The sequence below is a fragment of the Dasypus novemcinctus genome, chromosome 5, assembly GCF_030445035.2.
Source record: "Dasypus novemcinctus isolate mDasNov1 chromosome 5, mDasNov1.1.hap2, whole genome shotgun sequence".
Lineage (NCBI taxonomy): Eukaryota > Metazoa > Chordata > Mammalia > Cingulata > Dasypodidae > Dasypus > Dasypus novemcinctus.
Window position 1 is genome coordinate 151,391,303 of NC_080677.1, and position 19,655 is coordinate 151,410,957.

The 19,655-nt window shown below is 38.9% G+C and overlaps 1 protein-coding gene across 10 annotated transcripts in view; it reads left to right on the forward strand.

Annotated features, from left to right (window-relative positions):
• Positions 1-19,655, forward strand: part of PARD3 (par-3 family cell polarity regulator) — a 669,864-nt gene that overhangs the window by 321,319 nt on the left and 328,890 nt on the right. For 8 of the 10 annotated variants that reach the window (XM_058297689.2, XM_071215434.1, XM_058297690.2 and 5 more), the window contains exon 5: positions 3,634-3,762. The exons of the other annotated variants lie outside the window; for them this stretch is intronic. In XM_058297689.2, the coding sequence (XP_058153672.1) occupies positions 3,634-3,762 (129 nt within the window). The remainder of the gene's footprint in view (positions 1-3,633; positions 3,763-19,655) is intronic. 10 annotated transcript variants of the gene reach the window in all.

Sequence of the window (19,655 nt, forward strand, 5' to 3'; positions counted from 1 at the left end):
AAAGAGATGAAAATGGTTTTGAATGTTTTGGGGAGGGGTAGGTGGGTTGATAGATGAGTTTCATTTTGGGTCTGTTTACTTTGAAAATCTTTGGGACATCCTGTTAAAAATTTAGGTATTCAACTCAGGAAAAAGGTTAGTGTTGGTGACCTGTGCCTAGAAGTTGTCGGGGTAGAGGTTTTTGAAAGTGTCCTTTCCTAAACTTGTCCAGGGAAACAGTCCTAACTAGTCCATACATGCAGTGGACAAAGGCCTTTTGAGGGAAGAGTGATGATGATGGGGATTCAGAAAGAGCAGAGGAGGACCAGTAACATACTGGGTTCTGGAAACCCAGCAAAGTGGGACTTTGTGGTCTCTTCATTTTAATTATATATATTTCCCGGCAAGTGGTATTTGGTACTATGCAAACATCCAGTTTCCCCATCAACTTTTCACCTCACAGTCTTAGCATCCATTGATTATCTTTGCCTGAATGAATTATTTCATTAAGAGTTGAAAATGGGTGATTTTTCTAAATCTTATATATTTTCTACTCCCATTCCTTGGTGTTCTTCTAAAAAGACAGGTTTCTTCTCATCAGCTGGCACTGTTTGGTTTCTGTCAAATACAGATCTTGCTGAAAGGCAGGATATGTTTTTAATACTTTTTGTTCAATTATTCATTTTCAAAGTAAGGAGTTGATGTGATAATGACCTGCAATTAATGAGTAGAAAAGCTAGGTCTTTAGTGAGTGGTGACCCTAGATCCTTGCCATAAAGTTTTTCTCCATATCTGTCCAGTCCTTCACTTTTTAGCTATTTAAGGTTCAGTTATTAATAAATTTATCCTTTATGACTTTATTTAAATCTCTTGTTTATATGTTTATTTCTATTATGCAAAATAGCCCTTGATTTCATTTGTTCTGAAGTTGTTAGCAAGTTTTAACATTTGTAATAGTTTGACGTTTTCTTATAACTCCCAAAAGAAAAAGATTGTTTTTTAACTTTTCTCTTCTTGTGAGTGTGATGCCCTTGTGATTGGACCACATCAGTGAGGTGTGACTCAGGTTGAGTGTCCACTCTCTGACTGGGTCTTTCGTAAATGGAGATATGGAGAGACACACAGGAAAAGGGAGCTCTGCCATTTTTGATCCTGCTATGTGAGAGAGGAGTCAACTGCTAGTAGCCAAAGCTTAATCGTGAAACTCCCAGGAGGCTGGATCCGTGGACCAGCTCAAGGCTGAGGAGACAAGTCCCGCCATATTGCTTGATCACCATGTGGCAGGATGCTGGGTTACCAGTAGTTGGCTTTACTGAGAAAGCCTTTTTGATGGTGTCTTGATTTGGACATTTCACAGCTTGGGAACTGTAAGCTTTTATCCCAGAAAAATTCCTATTATAAAAGCCAACCCCTTTCTAGAACTTTGCCTTACCAGCCCTGTGGTAGACTAAGACAGACTTTGACCATTTTCTCTGCTTACCGTTTCCATACTTCCTGTAAGTAGAGTTAGTCGGCGATCCCTATGCGTGGATGAACCTCGTTGTCTTGGCAGTATTTCCTTTGTACTTGTGGTTATGCTCCATTACAGCTTTCTTGAGGTGCAGTGACCAGAAATGTGGAGAGATTTTCTAGTAAACTTTATTTACTTTTAATGTTTAATTCTGATACTGAGTTTTTAAAGGTCATTTTCATTTTTATAGATAATTTCTAAAAAAAAAAAGATTACAAAGTATTATGTGAGAGGTTATATTGGTAAATGCAGATTTTTATTTTTGGTTGATACATTTTCATCCAGCTTGGTATTGGCGTAGAATACTGTCTTAGTGTACCCCAGTTGGTATCACAAATACCACAAAATGGATTGACTTAAACATTGAGTTTCATGGTTTCAAGTCCAAATCAAGGCATCGCCAAGACTATGCTTTCTCTCCAAAGACTGGAGCATACTGGTGCTGGCTTGCTACAGCCCTTGGGTTTCCTTGGTGGCACCTTTGCATCCTGTCCTATGGCAACGTCCTCTGCCTTCCCCTTGCTCTTCAGGTTCGTGCTGACGTCCCACTTCTCCATGTCCGTTCTTTATAAAGGCCTCCAGTAGTCCAGATTAAGAAGCTCCCTGGTTCAATTTGTCACTCCTTAATTAAAACTAACATCTTCAAATGGTCCTATTTACAATGGATTCACACCCAGAGAAACACAGGTTAAGATCAAGAACATGTGTAAATTGGGGGAACATAATCCAGCCTATCACAAATACCTAGATTATATCAATTCATTTTAGAAGTTTTTTGTTTTTTTTTTTTAAAGATTTATTTTTATTTTATTTAATTCCCCTCCCCTGGTTGTCTGTTTTCTGTGTCTTTTTGCTGTGTCTTGTTTCTTTGTCCGCCTCTGTTGTCGTCAGCGGCATGGGAAGTGTGGGCGGCGCCATTCCTCGGCAGGCTGCACCTTCTTTCGCGCTGGGCGGCTCTCCTTACGGGGTGCACTCCTTGCGTGCGCGTGGGGCTCCCCTACGCGGGGGACACCCGTGGGTGGCGCGGCACTCCTTGCGTGCATCAGCACTGCGCATGGGCCAGCTCCACACGGGTCAAGGAGGCCCGGGGCTTGAACCGCGGACCTCCCATGTGGTAGACGGACGCCCTAACCACTGGGCCAAAGTCCGTTTCTCCATTTTAGAAGTTTTGTCATTTGGTAAACTCATGAAGCTAGAGAAAGCAGTATCCTGGTTCCAGCTAACAGTAATTAACGGTTATATTTCAATATTTCTCTTAGAGTGGAGCACTGATATAAGTGGGCTGAACTGAGGCTAGACATTTTAATTAGTTCTTGTAGGAGAAACCTAGATTTAGTTATTGTACTAAAATGTTTGACTTCCCTACATTATCCTATTATCCTAGCTTTCTTATTTTTCAGAACATTGAAATTAAGTTCAGCAGTCCAGAAGCCGAAGCAAGTTGTTATAAATTGTTATTTGAAAGAAATTTCCAGTCACATTTGGTTGTTCTGGAGAGTATTAAATAATATTTATTAACTAAATAGGTCTATATGGAGAGACATCAGTTGTCTTCAGCATGCCCAAGGGAATAATTGTGGGTCTCTAATGTACAGCGTAATGTGATAGGTTAATGTTTTATTCTTTACTTGATATTTGAGATAATGCTTATGACTGCTGTGTAAAGTAGGTAACAAAACAGACCTGGAGAGTGAAGTATTTTGACCAAAAACTAGAAGGATCCAAATAAGAAAGATTCAGTAATCTTCCTTTAAACGTTTGGTGAATTGTAGAAGATACCTCACAATATAATTATAAGATTGGAAAGAAAAGAAAAAAAAAATGCCATGGTGGAGAAATAGTTTTAACTTTTTGGTGTACCTTGTTGGCCTGAGGACACTGATTTGGGCGAGTGCAGAGTATAGTGCTTTGCCTCCTGGGTGCCTCCATGTGTGTGGCCAACTTCTTGCTATGGTCACTCATAGGCACGTTCCTGAGATCTAATTTATGTGGAATTTCCTCCATCAGCCATTTTGTGTAGGCTTGAGAGAAATATTTGAAGTATATAGAATCACTTTTCTGCTATTTTTGAAAAACCAGTTACATCATCATTCATTTGCAAGGCCTGGTTTTTACAAGTCATCTTTTTGTTTCTTTTTGAATAGAAAGATGAGAACTACCGAAGCCTCCCACGGGATACTAGTAACTGGTCTAACCAATTTCAGAGAGACAATGCTCGCTCGTCTCTGAGCGCCAGTCATCCAATGGTGGACAAGTGGCTGGAGAAGCACCAGGTAACATCAATGAATGCCAATACATGTGTCATTGGTGGAACATTCTTGCCATACCCCAAAGATGTGTCCCCCCATTACAATGATGATTAAAGGTAAATTATTCTTGACAACCTTTGTTTTAGAGTTCATTAACTCTAGATATTTCAGGATATTTCTTTGATGGTCCCTGATCAAAGATTTCTTATGAGAAGTTATGATTATTTACTATGGATTCTAAAGGACCATGACTTTAGAGTTTATACTGTTGTTGAAGCACAGGTATTTGGCTATAGATATGCAGTTAGTGAATAGACTTTCAAGGCAGCCCATAGAATCTTTTCTTCATGGACCGACAATAACTCATAAGATCCAAAGAAGCAAATTAAAAATTTCTCTTATGCCAGACTTCCTTTTATGAGAGAAACCTATGATATAGTGATGTTGCAGAATTTAGATTATTTTGTCAGGTTTCGGGATTTATCCCTTCATAAATGTCAAGGACCTATTTTATGGTATTTAGAATTGACTAGTTCACTCTGCATGATAGTCATTTGCAATTCATGAAATCAGAATAGTTTACCACTCAGTAGAAAAACTGTTTTCCATCTTGGGAAGAGTGACCATTTGCAAAATTGTTACATCATTGTTAGAGAAGCAAATTTGCCTTAGCTTCATATGTAGACTAAGAATTAAACTGGTAAATTTTGATGTATAAAATTCGAAATTTTTCAGTGTGACTCTTTTAAAGTCTTTGTTGTTGTTGTTGTTAGTCACAGTATTTTCTTTATTGCTAGAATCCCAGTGTTTTCTTTGTAATTTTAATAGTTTTGATAATAAAAAGGTACATATGTGTCACTTGGTTAGTTTCTTAAAGTTCACATGGATGGAAAACTAGGTGAGTATTCAGTGGAAGAATATTTTGTCATTGATCTGTTTCAGTAATTTTTAATTCATTGATAACTTTGTTGCCTAGATATGGAAGTAGACGTTTTTCCATTTAGATTAGTGATATCAGTGGAGAGAAACTGTTTTTCTTATTTCATCTCGCTGTTTGTTTTATATTGTGAATCTTCTAAAATAATTATGTGTGAGAGGGTATGTGGCAGATGTGAAACAACAACCAAAAAGAACAGTTTTCCTTTGATACTATTGATGGTAAGTCAAATGTGCTGATTTTTACCCTAACAAAGGTTAGCATGCAGTCATTGTGGGATGGAAATAATTTTAAATTAGTGAAAAACACCTGCAAGTTCTCTTTAAGAAATTTTCTCAAAATATCATCAGATTTTAATGTTAATTGATGATATTTCATTATCTCTTTGAAATGAATGATTTTAAGATTTAGTTAGTTTAGCTTGGACACTAGTGTCAGACTGGCTTGTCAGTCTAATTAGCTATTTTTTCAATCTGAGTTTTGTGACTTGGTAGTTTTACTAAATCTGTCCATACCTCAGTTTACCTATCTGTCAAATGATGCTAACCAGAGAACCCTCCTCATATGGTTGCTGTCAACTGATATAAAAACTGCAAAGGGCTCATGCCTGCACCTGGAAGCAATCAATACATCTTAATGTGTTCATTAGAAAAAAATGTGGCTGCTAATAATAATTTAACTAAAAGCAGATTAAGTTATAAGGAGAAATTTCTAATTAATAGAACAAAAATTTCTAGAGGTGAGGAAGACCGAGAGGGTTTAACTTGGAGCTCAGCGACATCACGGTGAATCTAGATTCTCTTTCTTTTTGTGTAGTCATCAGACTGTTGGCTTTGTTCTCTGACTTGTCCTTTCCTGCCAGCGCTCCGGCCAACAAATTCTTACAGGAGGAGAAGCAGGGCCTTTTTCTTCTTCATGGTTCTTTTTTTTTTTTTTTTAATTAATTTATTGAAATATATCACCCACACACAAACATAAATAAACAATAAGTGTATAGTAATAGTTGCAAACTTACAAAACAAATATATATAACATTATACAGGACTCTCATAACTCACCCTACCAACAACACTTTACATTGTTGTTAAACCTTTTTAACTAATGATTTAAGAGCATTGTCAAAATATTACTGCTAACAAGTATTTTTACCCAACCCTCCCTATTATTATTATCTTTATATCATTTATATATGAAAATACATAAACAATTAAGTATATAGTAAATGTTGTGAACTTACAAAGCAAACATTCATAACATCATCGAGGGCTCCCATACATCAACAATTAAGTGTATAGTAAATGTTGTGAACTTACAGAGCAAATATTCATAACATCATAGAGGGGTCCCATATATCAACCCTCCACCAACACCTTGCATTGTCGTGAGATGTTTCTTACAAATTATGAAAGAATATTGTCAAAATCTTACTACTAATCACAGTCCATATCTTACATTTGGTGTATTTTTCCCCAATCCCCCATATTATTACTTTTTAAATCTATTTTTTATGACAGAAGTTGTAAACTTATAAAGCAATCGTGCACATGTGAAGAATTCCCAAACAACACCCCTCTATCAACACACCACACTGTGGTAGAATATTTGTTTACAGATAGGATAATATTATCTAATTGTTACCATGTCCATAGTGTGCATTTGACTCACATTTTCCATACTTCCTCATTATCAACACAATATATCTTTGGCATAGGTGCAAAAGTATTATATTATTACTGCTAACCACAGTCCATAGGTCACTCCAGATGTATTTTTCCCATGTGTTCCCAGTACCCTGCAGTAGGGATATACATTTGCTCTAACTCAACAAAGGACACTCTTGTATCTGTACCATCAACCACAATTCTCACCCACCTCTTGGTTTACTGTGCTATTCAATTCCTAGATTATTCTCTAGCTAGCATTCTGTCAATTGACATTTACATACCTAAACTACCATTTTCAGCCACATCCCCATTTATAAACTAGCGGTTACTCATATTTGTTACCATCCACTCTATACATTTCCACACTTTTACAGTAAAGCTAATTAAAATTTCTACATACATTAAACATCAGTAGTCCATCTCAGTCCTTCTCCTATCTCCTTTAAGAATCCACCACCTACCACCAGGGCTTGAAGATATTTTCCTATAATTTCTTCTAGAGGTTTTATGGTTCTTGCTTTTATATTTAGATTTTTGATCCATTTTGAGTTGATTTTTGGATAAAGTGTGAGATAGGGGTCCTCTTTCCTTCTTTTGGCTATGGATATCCAATTCTTTCAGCACGACTTTACTGAATGGACTGTTCTGTCCGAGCTGTGTGAGTTTGACAGGCTAGTCAAAAATCACTTGACTGCACATGTGAGGGTCTGTTTCTGAAACAGAAATTTGATTCCATTGGTGTATTGTGTCTGTCTTTAGGCCAGTACCATGGTGTTTTTGCCACTATAGGTAGGTATTATGATTTAAAGTCTGGAGATGAGGGTTTGCTTTTCCTTTTTATGATGTTTCTGGCTATTCAGGACCCCTTACCCTTCCAAATAAATTTGATAATCATGTTTTCAATTTTTTTTTAAAATGCTGGTGGAGTTTTTATCAGGGTTGCATTGACTCTGTATATCAATTTGAGTAGAATTGACATCTTAATGATATTTAGTCTTCCAATCCATGAACATGGAATATTCTTCCAGTTATTTAGGTCTTTTTTGAATTCTTTTGACACAGAGTTGCAGTTTCTTGAATACAAGTGCTTTACATTGTTGATTAAATTTATTCCTGACTATTTGAGTTTTATCTGTCATATTTTATTTTCACCACTCTTTTGATACTTTTAGTTACTTTTATTGATATGATCTTCATTTCTAGACTCTCTTCCAGGCCTCTCTCTCCTGTCTTTTCTTTTCAGGCACTAACACACCCTTTACTATTTCCTGATAATCTGGTCTCTTGCTTAGAAATTCTCTCAGTTTCTCTTTATCTGTGAATGTTCTAATCTTATCCTTATTTCTGAAAGACATTCTTGCTGGATATAAGATTCTTGGCTGGAAGTTTCTTTCTTGTAGTATCTTAAATATATTAGATCATTATCTTCTTGCCTCCATGGTGTCTGGTGAGAAATCAGCACTTAATCTTGTTGGGTATCCCTTATATATTATGCATTGCTTTTCTCTTGCTGTTCTTAGAATTCTCTCTTTGTCTTTGGCCTTTGACATTCTGATGAGTATGTGTCTCAGAGTGGGTCTATTGGCGTTTTTTTGGATGGGAGTATGTTGTGCTGCTTGGACATGGATATGTATGTCCTTCAATAGGGTTGTGAAATTTTCTACCATTATTTCTTCAAATATTCCTTCTGCCCCCTTTTCCGTTCTCTTCTCCTTCTGGGACACCCACGACATATATGTCTACACACCTTTTGCTTTCCTTTATTTCCTGAGATCTTGTTCAATTTTTTCCATTCTTCATTTGTTCTTTTGTATGTTCACTTTCAGAGGCCTTTTCTTCAAGCTCACCAATTATTCCTTCTGCCTCCTCAAATCTGCTATTATATGCTTCAAATGTGTTTTGAATTTCATTTTTTGCACCTTTCATTCCCATAAGATCTGCTGTTTTTCTATGTATGCTTTCAAATTCTTCTTTGTGCTCATCCAGTGTCTTCTTAATATCCTTAATCTCTTTAGCCATATCATTGAATTTATTAAGGAGATTTGTTTGAACATCTGTGATTAGTTGTCTCAATTCCTTTATGTCATTTGGAGGCTTATTTTGTTCCTTTAACTGGGCCATAGCTTCCTGTTTCTTGATGTGGATTGTAATTTTTTGTTGGTGTCTTTGTATCTGGTTTACTAGAGTATTTATTCTGGGTGCAGGTTTTCTCTTTAGTTTAGGGCTTCCTGCCCTTTCTCCCTTGCTGGTTATGCAGTAGGAGCTAAGGTTGTAATTGGTGCCATAAACCATGGAGGCTCAAGCTGCCCTAACTGTTCCAGGGACTAATGAAGCTTCTCCCAACTTTCTCCTTTGCCAGAGGTAGGGACAGAGTCATAGCTGTGTGGAACAATCCGAGTCATGCATGCCTAGACTGTAGTTGCCCAGGGAAACTGGTGAAACTTCATGCCCTTTTCTTCCCTGCCTGGGGTGGGGATGGAGCTGCAGGTGTGGGCAGCAGTCTCTTCAGTGCAGGTACAAGATGACTGCAGTTGCCCTGGTACACATCCGATTTTCAGTCTATGCCAGCCAAAGATACCCACAGTTACCTGCATCAGCTGGTGCAGGGCTCACCAACCTCCTCCCTGCCAGAGGGAGGTCTGTAGGCCCATCTGGGTGAGAGTAACTGGTTTCTATGTCACTGTGATTTTCGGTCCTGGCTTCCCCTCAGGATGGGGGTGGAGTAAAAATGGTGACCACCAGCCTCTTTCCGACTTGGGCAAATTCATGCCCTAGCTGTTCCCAGGGTTATATCTTTTTTTTTTTTTTTTTTTAAGATTTATTTTTTATTTATTTCTCTCCCCTCTCCCCCAGTTGTCTGTCCTCTGTGTCCATTCACTGTGTGTTCTTCTGTGACCGCTTCTATCCTTATCAGTGGCACTGGGAATCTGTGTCTCTTTTTGTGGCGTCATCTTGTTGTGTCAGCTCTCCGTGTGTGCGGCGCCATTCCTGGGCAGGCTGCACTTTCTTTCGCGCTGGGCGGCTCTCCTTACGGGGCGCACTCCTTGCACGTGGAGCTCCCCTACACGGGGAACACCCTGTGTGGCAGGGCACTCCTTTGGGCATCAGCACTGCTTATGGGCCAGCTCCACACGGGTCAGGGAGGCCTGGGGTTTGAACCACGGATCTCCCATGTGGTTGGCGGATGCCCTATCCATTGGGCCAAGTCCACTTCCCTCCCAGGGTTATATCTTAGCCAGCCGAGTCTGTAGCTGAAATTGGCAGCCAACCTTCTCCTCCTCCCCTGTTTCTGTGAAATGGAGCTTCCAATTCCAGCCACAGAATAGCTCCTGGGTTGCCTCCTGCTGCTAGAGGAGGGTAATCACCAGCCTCCACGGCTTGGCGGGCAATTTCCTGAAGAGGCTGGTGCAGGTCCCTGCAGCTTTCTCCCTGTTGGAGGTGGCACTGGGTCTTAGGCTAGACTAGAATCTGACCTGGATGGAAAGAAGGCGGTCCCCACCAGCACTGGGATTTTCAGTCCCCTCCGCTTCTCCTCATGCCAGGTGCAGAGTTAAGACGGTGGCTCCTGGCCTCTTTCTGGCGTGGACAGCCTCAAACTTTAGCTTTTCTCAGGATTGTTCTTTAGCCCGCTGAGTTTACTCATCAGTAGCTGAAGTTGGTGCCCAACCATCTCTTCCTCCCCTATTTTTGGGGATACATTAGCTAATTGATTCTTTAAAAACTTTTTTTCTTCATTAGAGAAGTTGTGGGTTACAGAACAATCATGCATGAAATACAGGATTCCTGGATACTACACCACCACCAACACCTTGCAGTGGTGGGGAACATTTGTTACAATTGAAAATAGTGCATTTTTATAATTGTAATATTAATTAAATTCCATGATTCACAGTTTCTGTAGGGTAGTTCCATGGATTTAAAAAAAAAATCTGTTTCTATATAGGCAATCTAACTTTTTCCCCTTTAATCATATTCAGTATATATTTCAGGGCAGTTAATTATGTTCACAATGTTGTGCTACCATCACTACCATCCATTAACAAAACATCTCCATCATTCCAAATAGGAACCCTGTATCTTTCAAGCCTTAACTTCCCATTCTCAATCTCCACCCTGTGCCCTGGTAACCTGTATTCTAGATTCTGACTTTATATGAGTCTGCTTATTCTAATAGTTTCAAATCAATGACATCATACAATATTTGTCCTTTTGTATCTGACTTATTTCTCACAACATGGATGTGTTCATGATGTCACATGTATCAGGAATTCATTTCTTTTTACAGCTGAATAATATTCCATTGTATATATATAGTGCATTTACTAATCCATTTCATGAGTTGAATACTTGAGTTTCTTCTATCTTTTGGCAATTATGAAGAATGCTTCTATTATTGGTGTGAAAATATCTGTTTGAGTCCCTGCTCTCAATTATTTTGGATATATACTTAGTAGAGGGGCTAATTGATTCTTAAGCCTAAAACATCTTCCTGGGTGTACTTTTAAAAATGATGATTCCTTCATTAAATTGACTATAATGAAATTGTGTGTACCTAGAAAAGTAGAAGCCATTGGTGATTTCCCATCAGCAGGAAAAGTAATTAGTGTGAAAATTATTCAACAGGACAAGGAGAGTGAAAGGAAACCTTTTTAAAAATTTGGCTTGAAATAAGCACTGTGCTATTTGGGCAGAAGAAGAATAGGTTTTGCTAGATAACACTGGAAAGCCAGTCCAACTGTCTTTAATAGTGAATTTATTCTGTTAAATATTCCCCATCAGTCATACGACTTTAGTAGCCTGATGTTTGTTTTGTGGATTCATTTCTTCTTAGTTTTTGCCCTGAAAAGATAATTAAGCAATAGCATCACATAAATCAAAGAATGGTTGTGTGCTTAAAAACACACCCACCTTCTGTTGGCTTCATCAGGATAGAACTGATAGCTCTTTTCCTTTAGTTTTGCCATCTGGTTGGAAGAGGTCAATGGAGTTCTAGATTTTATTTGCCTCCAGTGGTTTTGTTTTTGCTCTATTTCCTGCTAGAGTGCTTGTCTCTCATTATCTTTGTTTTTGAAGGCAATTATGACCACATCAGCTCTCCCAGTGGGAACAAAGACTAGAGATGAAAGGACAAAAGACTGTGTTCAAGTGCTGAGCTAGCAGGTACCTTTAGACGCTGAGGGTGACTTATTCTTTGTGTGGGATTGATATCTAAGGGGCACTGGAACGTCTTTCCTTCTCTCAGAATATTGGTAAGTTGTACTTTTTAAGAAAAGGTAGGTGTTGTATGTTCTTAGAACTCTTTACCAGGAAACCACTTGTTTCAGGTATAACATGAGCTCCAGAACCAGGAGCCTTGCTTTCCAGTGACTAATTCACCATGCTCTGATAGACTAGCATCCAGCTGAATGCTTATCAGGATCATTTCACCAGGTTGAGGACTGTGTAGCTTGAAAGAGCAACCCTTTCTTGAGTTAATCTTGTGACTTCCTTTTTCTCAGGGACCTAAGAGGAAACACAAAGGATTTGAAAACTAAATGAGTTGTCAAAAACATATTACCTTGAAGGAGCTTTTCTGTGTCTGCGATTTTCACTCTGAGACCCCCAGAAACAAAAAGCAGCAAAACCTTTAGTTTTGATGGTTGGTGATGTTTTGGCAAGTTTGAGTTCCTTTTAATTATCATCATCTCTCTGCCTCTGCATAGACTATGATTTAATATTGGCAGATAAGAGATCATAAGCTGACTTTGTTCTTATATCTGCACACTTTATTGCTACTAATAAAGCCCACAGAAGAGGAGGCTGGAATTTTACCAGGCTTGATTGGAAGAATAAGGACCAGAAAGTTGAAGAATATTAAGGGAAATATCAACTAATTGGGAGCTTGCCATTTTCACTACCTTCTCGTGGTGAACAGGCCTGCACCCAATTAGCAATAGCACAAGGTTGAGAGGCGCTTTCCACTGCTGCTTCAACTCTGCTAGAGATATGACTGCCCTGACCTTTAGAGAAAAACCCGTGTTTTAGGGTTCTTTCCTTCAAGCAAAAACTTGATCTAACTGGCCAGTTTTACTAAAGGAAACGAGCCATGAGTAAAAACTACCTTAAATGTCATAAATGCCAGTGATGACACAATTCAGATGTGACTTTGCACGTGCTGCACCCTGACCTTTGTACCCTGCCAGCCACAAAGGAGCCCCACAATCCAAGCACCAGAGTCTCAAAGCCAGAGTTGTGGGGCAATGGCAATGCCATATTTTCTTTTTCTTATTATAGACACCTTTGTATCTGTTTCTAGCCCCACCCTTGCCTTCTTCACACACTATTTATTCCTGCTGAAATGAAAATGACTAATATGTGGTCAGTGTCTGCTTATACTTTTCGCTGTATTTGCTGAGCCCTTAATCTTAGAAGTTGAAAATAGCTGTGTTCAATCAAAACAGTTTTATGTAAAATAATGCTACAGAATAAATGTATCATTTGCTTTATTCTCAAAGGAGAATGAAGTCTGCTTAGTCTGGCATTTTTTTAAACATTTAAAAATATTTACACATTATAAATAATATTCTGATGCTACACAATAAGTATATTCACAAATCATGGAAAGGTGAGTTTCAATGAAAGTGCTTCCTATTTACTTTTCATTATAATTTAAGGTAAAAATTTTGAAGAGCTAAGCTAAAGGTAGGTTTTAAAAATTGAGGCTATTTTATAGGTTGTGAGCAATTAAATATATAATAGTGACAGGTTTTCCAGGTTTTCCATGAGGGCAGTTGAAAGAAAAAAAGTATTTCAATTCTGGCCAAGCGAGACAGTCAGTAAGTAATTGTGGTACTAGGTTTTGTCTGTTTTAATTTGCTGTTATAACGTGACGAGTGTCAGGGGCAGTGAGGCTCTGGTTCCAGTTTCCACACTGCTTTTTTCACTGACCTGCCTGCGTAGGTGAAGGTCTACTTCCTTTGTCCAAGTGCTTAGTAGCCTACTCATGGAGCTCAGACCTAGGACTTGAAAATTGCTTTCCAGAATCTGAAATGGTGGTAACTTCTTGATTACAGAACTAGGAGATGGCTTCTTCAGAAATAGGATTACAGTAGTTGCAAACTGGCCAGTGGAATGATTATAGAATCATTGAGTTAACACATAGGAAATTCCAACGTGGGAACAGGCAGCGCTTCCTGGTACTGCCAAATAGTCATTGTAAAGGTGTTGCTATTTTAGTTTCTTAGCCCAGAGGCACTAAGTAACTGAATGACTGTTCTGGTTATTTGATTAAAAATAATCAAAGCCTCCTCATTCCAAATTCTAAAACTCTGTGGTTTTCTATTAAAACTAAGGGGACTTATTAGTATCACTTCCCACTTGGCAAACCTTTGCAAAATCTGTGCAGATGCAAACATAACTGTGTTTATCTCTAGCAATAGCAAATGTAGAAACTAAAAACATCAAGACTGTTTTCAAATTAAATTTAGTTTTCACCATAAAATGCCAAAGTATTTTTATTTTTTATTTTTTTTTATAACAGAAATCTGTCATGTTCACAATAATACCAAAAACATAATCAAGGTAACCTTTTAAGAGAGTTGTTGTGTCACCTGGATATAGTAATGCCAGTAGCAGATTATTTTGATGTGCTTTGCAAATAGGATGATTGCTTTTATAGTGCATGCCTTAAAAGTAATTTGGGGCATCATATTAATATTTTACAATATATTGATGAAAGCATCCTATATGTATAGGGCACTTGTTATTTTCCATGATCAAGGAGCTGTGGAATAGAAACCTCCAGGGAAGAACAGGGCTCTAGTGTAGGCGGCCAGGCTGCTTTCCTGGAGAACCTTGCCAGCCACATACTGGCATCCAACTCTCGAAGGTGTTTTCTTCTTAGAGCAACAAACAGCATCTCACCCCAAAGGCACCACGAGCTTTGGATTCCCGTGTCAGAGTAGAATGGCTGAGCCTTGGAATCCTGGCCACCCAATAAGTGGGTTTGGTTTTTTGACTCTGCAACTCACTGGTTTTTTGGCCTGTATAAATTCTGCAAACATCATTCTCTTCACTCTGTACAAAATGAAGAAAATAATCCCTTCCCATGTGACTGATTTTTTTTTTTTTTTTAGTAAAGTTTAAGTGACACAGCACCTGCTAAAATGTGGATCCTGTTTTTGGTACAGTGTAAGTGCTCATCAGCTGTTACTTTCCTTCTTATCTTTCATGTGAGATAAGGACAGACTTAATAGTTGCTCCTGAGCAGCGCTCTCTAGTGTCAAATAACTAACCTTTTCTGAAATATTATGTTCTTCCATGTTGAAAGTACCATTTGGTATGCTGGGCCGGTCCATTTATCCTTTGTGTATTTCTAATGCCTCCATCATCCTTTCTTTCAGAATTGGATTCTTGCATTAAGGCATCGTATCAGAATTAGAGTAAAACTTAATCTTTTAAACACATCTCTGGCTCTTTTTGAGCAATATAATCTGGCACAAGAATGACATTAGTGTTTAATCTCTGTGTTTCTTTTTTAAAAAAATATTTCCTTTTTGTTTTTGGCAAACATGCTTGTTTTTAATGTGATTAAAAATAAGAATATCATTGGAGAATGCTATGCGCCTTAGGAAGGGCTGGCTTCGGCTTGGCCACTTGCTAAACAACAGGATCCTTTTGTGATAAGAATGGAGCTCAGAGCACAATGTCACTCCTCTGCTTTGGGAGCTGGGTTATGTAGATTTAAAGGGGTTCTCGCCAAATTCTCCTTTTCCTTTATAACTGGCTATTTTTATTGCTTCTTTGGCCTATGGAGCTAAAAGCCTGCAAGCAGCAGGGAAGTGAGTCAGAAATTCTACTGAGTGAAAAATCTTGGTGGATTAACCTTCACAGGAATCTGTTAGTAGCTGATGGTTTCCCCGCCTGCGAATACACCTGCTAGATCGAGAAATTTTAAGCTTGCACTGTGGATAAAGATAAATTTTCATTTTTAGCTTCGAAACTCAGGTGCCTTTTTATATTTTTCTTGCAGACAGCCTTAGAGGTTTTTGTTGTTAATTGCGTGATTAAATATGGGGATGAAAAGAATACATGTTTCATACTATAACTCTCTTTATTGTCGCCCGTCTGTTTGTCATTTGCTTTTGAAATTTTGTTCTTTATTTCTAAGTTCAGTGAGCAGTGGAGATGCTACTTTAAAAAATCCTGGTGAAGAAATTGCATTAACATTTTCAGCCTACAGTATGTTGTTTTCACTACCAATTTCCTGCAGCCTGTGAGTAGAAATTGAATCATTCATAGGCCACAGTTTAATTTTAGAATTTTATGATCTAGGTAGATATACTTTTTATCTGTTCTACACAGGTTTTTACAGCTACCTTGAACATAGTTCTAAAATGAGCCAGGCACATTTCTGTTTTTAAGGACTAAAACATTATGTCCAGTGATTTTATGTTCTTTTTCCTTCATTGAGGCCTGGGTGTACGGGCCATATAGTATTCATTGGGTCTATATGTCTATGGACCATTTTTTCCCCTCTGTTCTTAGGGCTGAACAAATCATAGATATTAATGTACTGTGTAGCAGTATGATATTATTGATGAATTCCAAAAAGAAATATTGCATTATGTTTGTAAACTGATCTTTTCCTCTGGGCATATTAAATTATATTGGATTCAGAGGTTTACTTGATTACTTAATCAAGCAAACCTCTTATGTCAGTGGGGTGTTGACTCCCTGCCTCTTGGTGGGTGGGGACACACAGATTAAAAGTATGACAAAAGACAGAGTTGGAGCGTTTTTGATGTTGGAATTTGATGCTGAAGACGTAAGCTGGAACCCTGGGAAGTAAGCACACAGAGGAAACAGAAGCAAGCCTCAAGAAGAGAGGAACCCTGAACTCAGAGAGAAGCAAGACCCTGGAAGAGAGGAACCCAGCAAGCCAGAACCCTTGCAGACGTCGGCAACCATCTTGCTCCAACATGTGAAAATAGACTTTGGTAAGGGAAGTAACTTAGGCTTTTTGGCCTGGTATTTGTAAGCTCCTACTCCAAATAAATACCCTTTATAAAAACCAACTGATTCCTGGTATTTTGCATCAGCACCCTTTTGGCTGACTAATACATACTGAAAATAAACATGCAGTTTCCAAACCATAACCCTAATGTTATCAAGGGTTTGGGGTGGCTTTTTATGTGTCATTTCATGTCTGCACTCCTTTAGAGAAGCTTGTATTACCCTTGAAATGCTCTTATTTTTATTCCATCAAACTTTACAAACATAGAGTCCCTTCCTACCTTTGGGATGCCCTTTAATTCTCTGAAGTTATTCATTCACTGGCCTCTTACCATCTTGCTTCATATTTCTTTGAGAAAGCAGAAGCAGTGTTAGAATGGCATCCTTATGTCCCCACCACCAAATTTGCCAGCCTACCTTTGTATTCATATCTTCCCTTCTCTTAACAATGCAAGAAACTTCCCTGAACCTTGGAAATGTCAACCCCACTTCACCTCTGTTCAGCCTTTCATCCCTTCTCAATCTAAAGACTTTGCTCTTGTATCAAACTTCTCTCTCCCAAATCTTGAATGTCTCTCTTTTGTAGTAGATGTCTCCTATCAGCAAGCAGGTGTGCTCAAGTAATTCCCATCTTAAATTATAACAGAAGAACTCTAAAACTCTTTGACTGCCATGTGTTCCTCAAGCTATTGGTTCATTTCTCCATATCTCATCAAAGTAAAATTTGATAAAAAGGTTTGCTTTACTCAGCTTACTGGTTCTTTTTCTTTTCAGACATTCTTCAACTCACTCCAATCTGATTTCTTTCTCTCCTTTTCTCTATCTCTCCCTCTCTCTCTCTCCTCTCTCTCCTCTCTCTGTTCTTTCTTTGTTTCTAATGTTCAAAACACATTTATTTACTACATCTTCAACATGCCATTAAAATTGCTCATCAAGCCGCTACTAGCCTCTGTGTTGACAAATGCAGTGGACCCATTCCAATTATCATCATCTTCCTCCTCTTTCCAACATCCCAACAGTTTGTCATTCCTTTTCTCTTGACAGTATCCTATGTTCCTTGGTGACAGCATGCTCTCCTTATGTGCCTTCTGTCTTATGGCCTGGTTTCCGTTCCAAGGGTGTTTTGCTCCAGTGCTTTGCCATGGGCCTCATCTCCTACGTCTTTCCTTAGGTGATCTTACTCTGACCTTTTGTTATAAGTCCCCTCTATGTATTGAGGGTTTCCATGTCCCACAGAAAGATGCCTTCCACACTTGACCATCTCTAGACTTTTGACTCATATGCCTAACTCCTTGCTTTATATGTACATTTGGGTATCTAAGGAAAAATCTCTTGGTTTCATCCCACTGTTCTTACTGCAGTTTACAAGGTACCATCACCCTAATTGCTCAAGCTAAAGACCTAAAGATTCACCTTGATTCTTGCATACATTTGGAAAGAAAATCCAAATTCCTTACCATGACCTACAAAGCTGTTTGTGAATAAGCCTTTGCCTGTCTTTTTTTTAACTTTAAAGGTTTATTTTTTTTATTTCTCTCCCCTTCCTCCCTGTTGTCTGCTCTCTCTGTCCATTTGCTGTGTGTTCTTTGTCCACTTACATTATCTGGTGGTATTGGGAAATTGCATCTCTTTGTTTGTTGCATCATCTTGCTGTGTCAGCTTTCCTTGTGTGTGGCGCCACTCTTGGGCAGGCTGCACACGGGGCGGCTCTCCTTTTTCACACGGGGCGGCTCTCCTTTTGTGTGGGGCACCCCTATGTGGGGGCGCCCCTGCATGGCATGGCACTCCTTGAACATGGCATCTCTGCACATGGGCCAGCTCACCACATGGATCAGGAGGCCGTGGGGATTGAACCCTGAACCCTCCATATGGTAGACGGATGCTCTATCAGTTGAGCCACATCCGCTTCCCCCCTTTGCCTGTCTTATCCATCTCATTGACTACTGCTGTCTGCCTTGCTCCTTGCATGACTGTCCCACCAAACGCATTGCTGTCCTTGAGCTCACCAAATCTCCCCCAACCCTCACCTTGCAGAGCCCTTGTCTTGCTGTTGCCTCAGCCTGACTTGTTCTCTGTCACTCTTCACACGATTGGTTCCTTCCTATCTTGCATGTGTGGCGTCAGATGTCTCCTCCTCAGAGGGACCTTCCCTGATCTCCACATTTGAAAGAGGGTGACATCCCTGCTGCTTTCCTTTACCATCTCTCCTGTCTTTTTCTTCGTAACCTTGATACATTTGAAGTTCTCTCTGGTTGTCTATTTCCCTGCACTAAAAGGGCACAGGCCTTGTTCTTTTCACAGTTTGGTTTCCCCCAAATATTCCCAAGTAAGGTTTTTTAATAAAGTGAGAAAAAAAATCTGATATGTCTTCACATTTTCTCATAACTTCTATTATGGCTGGAATCTTTGTCAGGTGGACTAGTTTGACTGCTTTGTAACCACTATACCTTTTTATTTATTTATTAATTATGAGCTAAAGACTTCAATCATCATCAACTGATAACCTATTAAATATTAAAACATATACATTTGTAAACCTTATAAATAGAGCCATGGTATTGACTCATGGATATTTGGTTACATCATTGCCTGTCAATTAGCATCTATATATGCCACAAAGAATGGAAGTGATTTCAGAATAAAGACCCAAGAAATGGAAAAAATAAGTTCAAAGTACAACAGGATTCCTAATTTGTAAAAACCTGATGATATGATTAATAGCACAGCTTTTTCTCATCTACAAGTTTATTTAATCTCTTCTGATCATTCTCTGAGAATATCTTATAACTGAATCCATATTCAGGTATTCAGAAGTGAGCATTATAACCATCTATTGCCTATTCTCTGCCTGCATCCTAATGGTTTTTGCTGTGTTAGCAGTATCCCTGGGAAAGCCAACTGTATTAGCCAAAGGGGTGCTGATGCAAAATACCAGAAATTGGTTGGTTTTTATAAAGGGTGTTTATTTGGGGTAGGAGCTTACAGATACCAGGCCATAAAGCATAAGTTACTTCCCTCACCAAAGTCTGTTTTCACATGTTGAAGCAAGAAGGCTGCCGGTGTCTGAGAGGGTTTGGGCTTCCTGGGATCCTCCGGGCTCAGCTCCTCTGTTTTCTCCACAAGGTCAGCTGTAGACTATGAGTCTCTCTAGGCTTTGCCTCTCTCTGCAAGGTCAGCTGTAGCTTATCAGGAGAATGGCTCTGTTTCTCTCCCTGGGGCTCCAGCTTCAGCATCAAACTCCAACATCAAAACTCCAACATTAAAAGCCCCTGCGTCAAAAGCTCCAACTCTGTCCTTTGCCATGCCTTTTATCTGCGAATCCC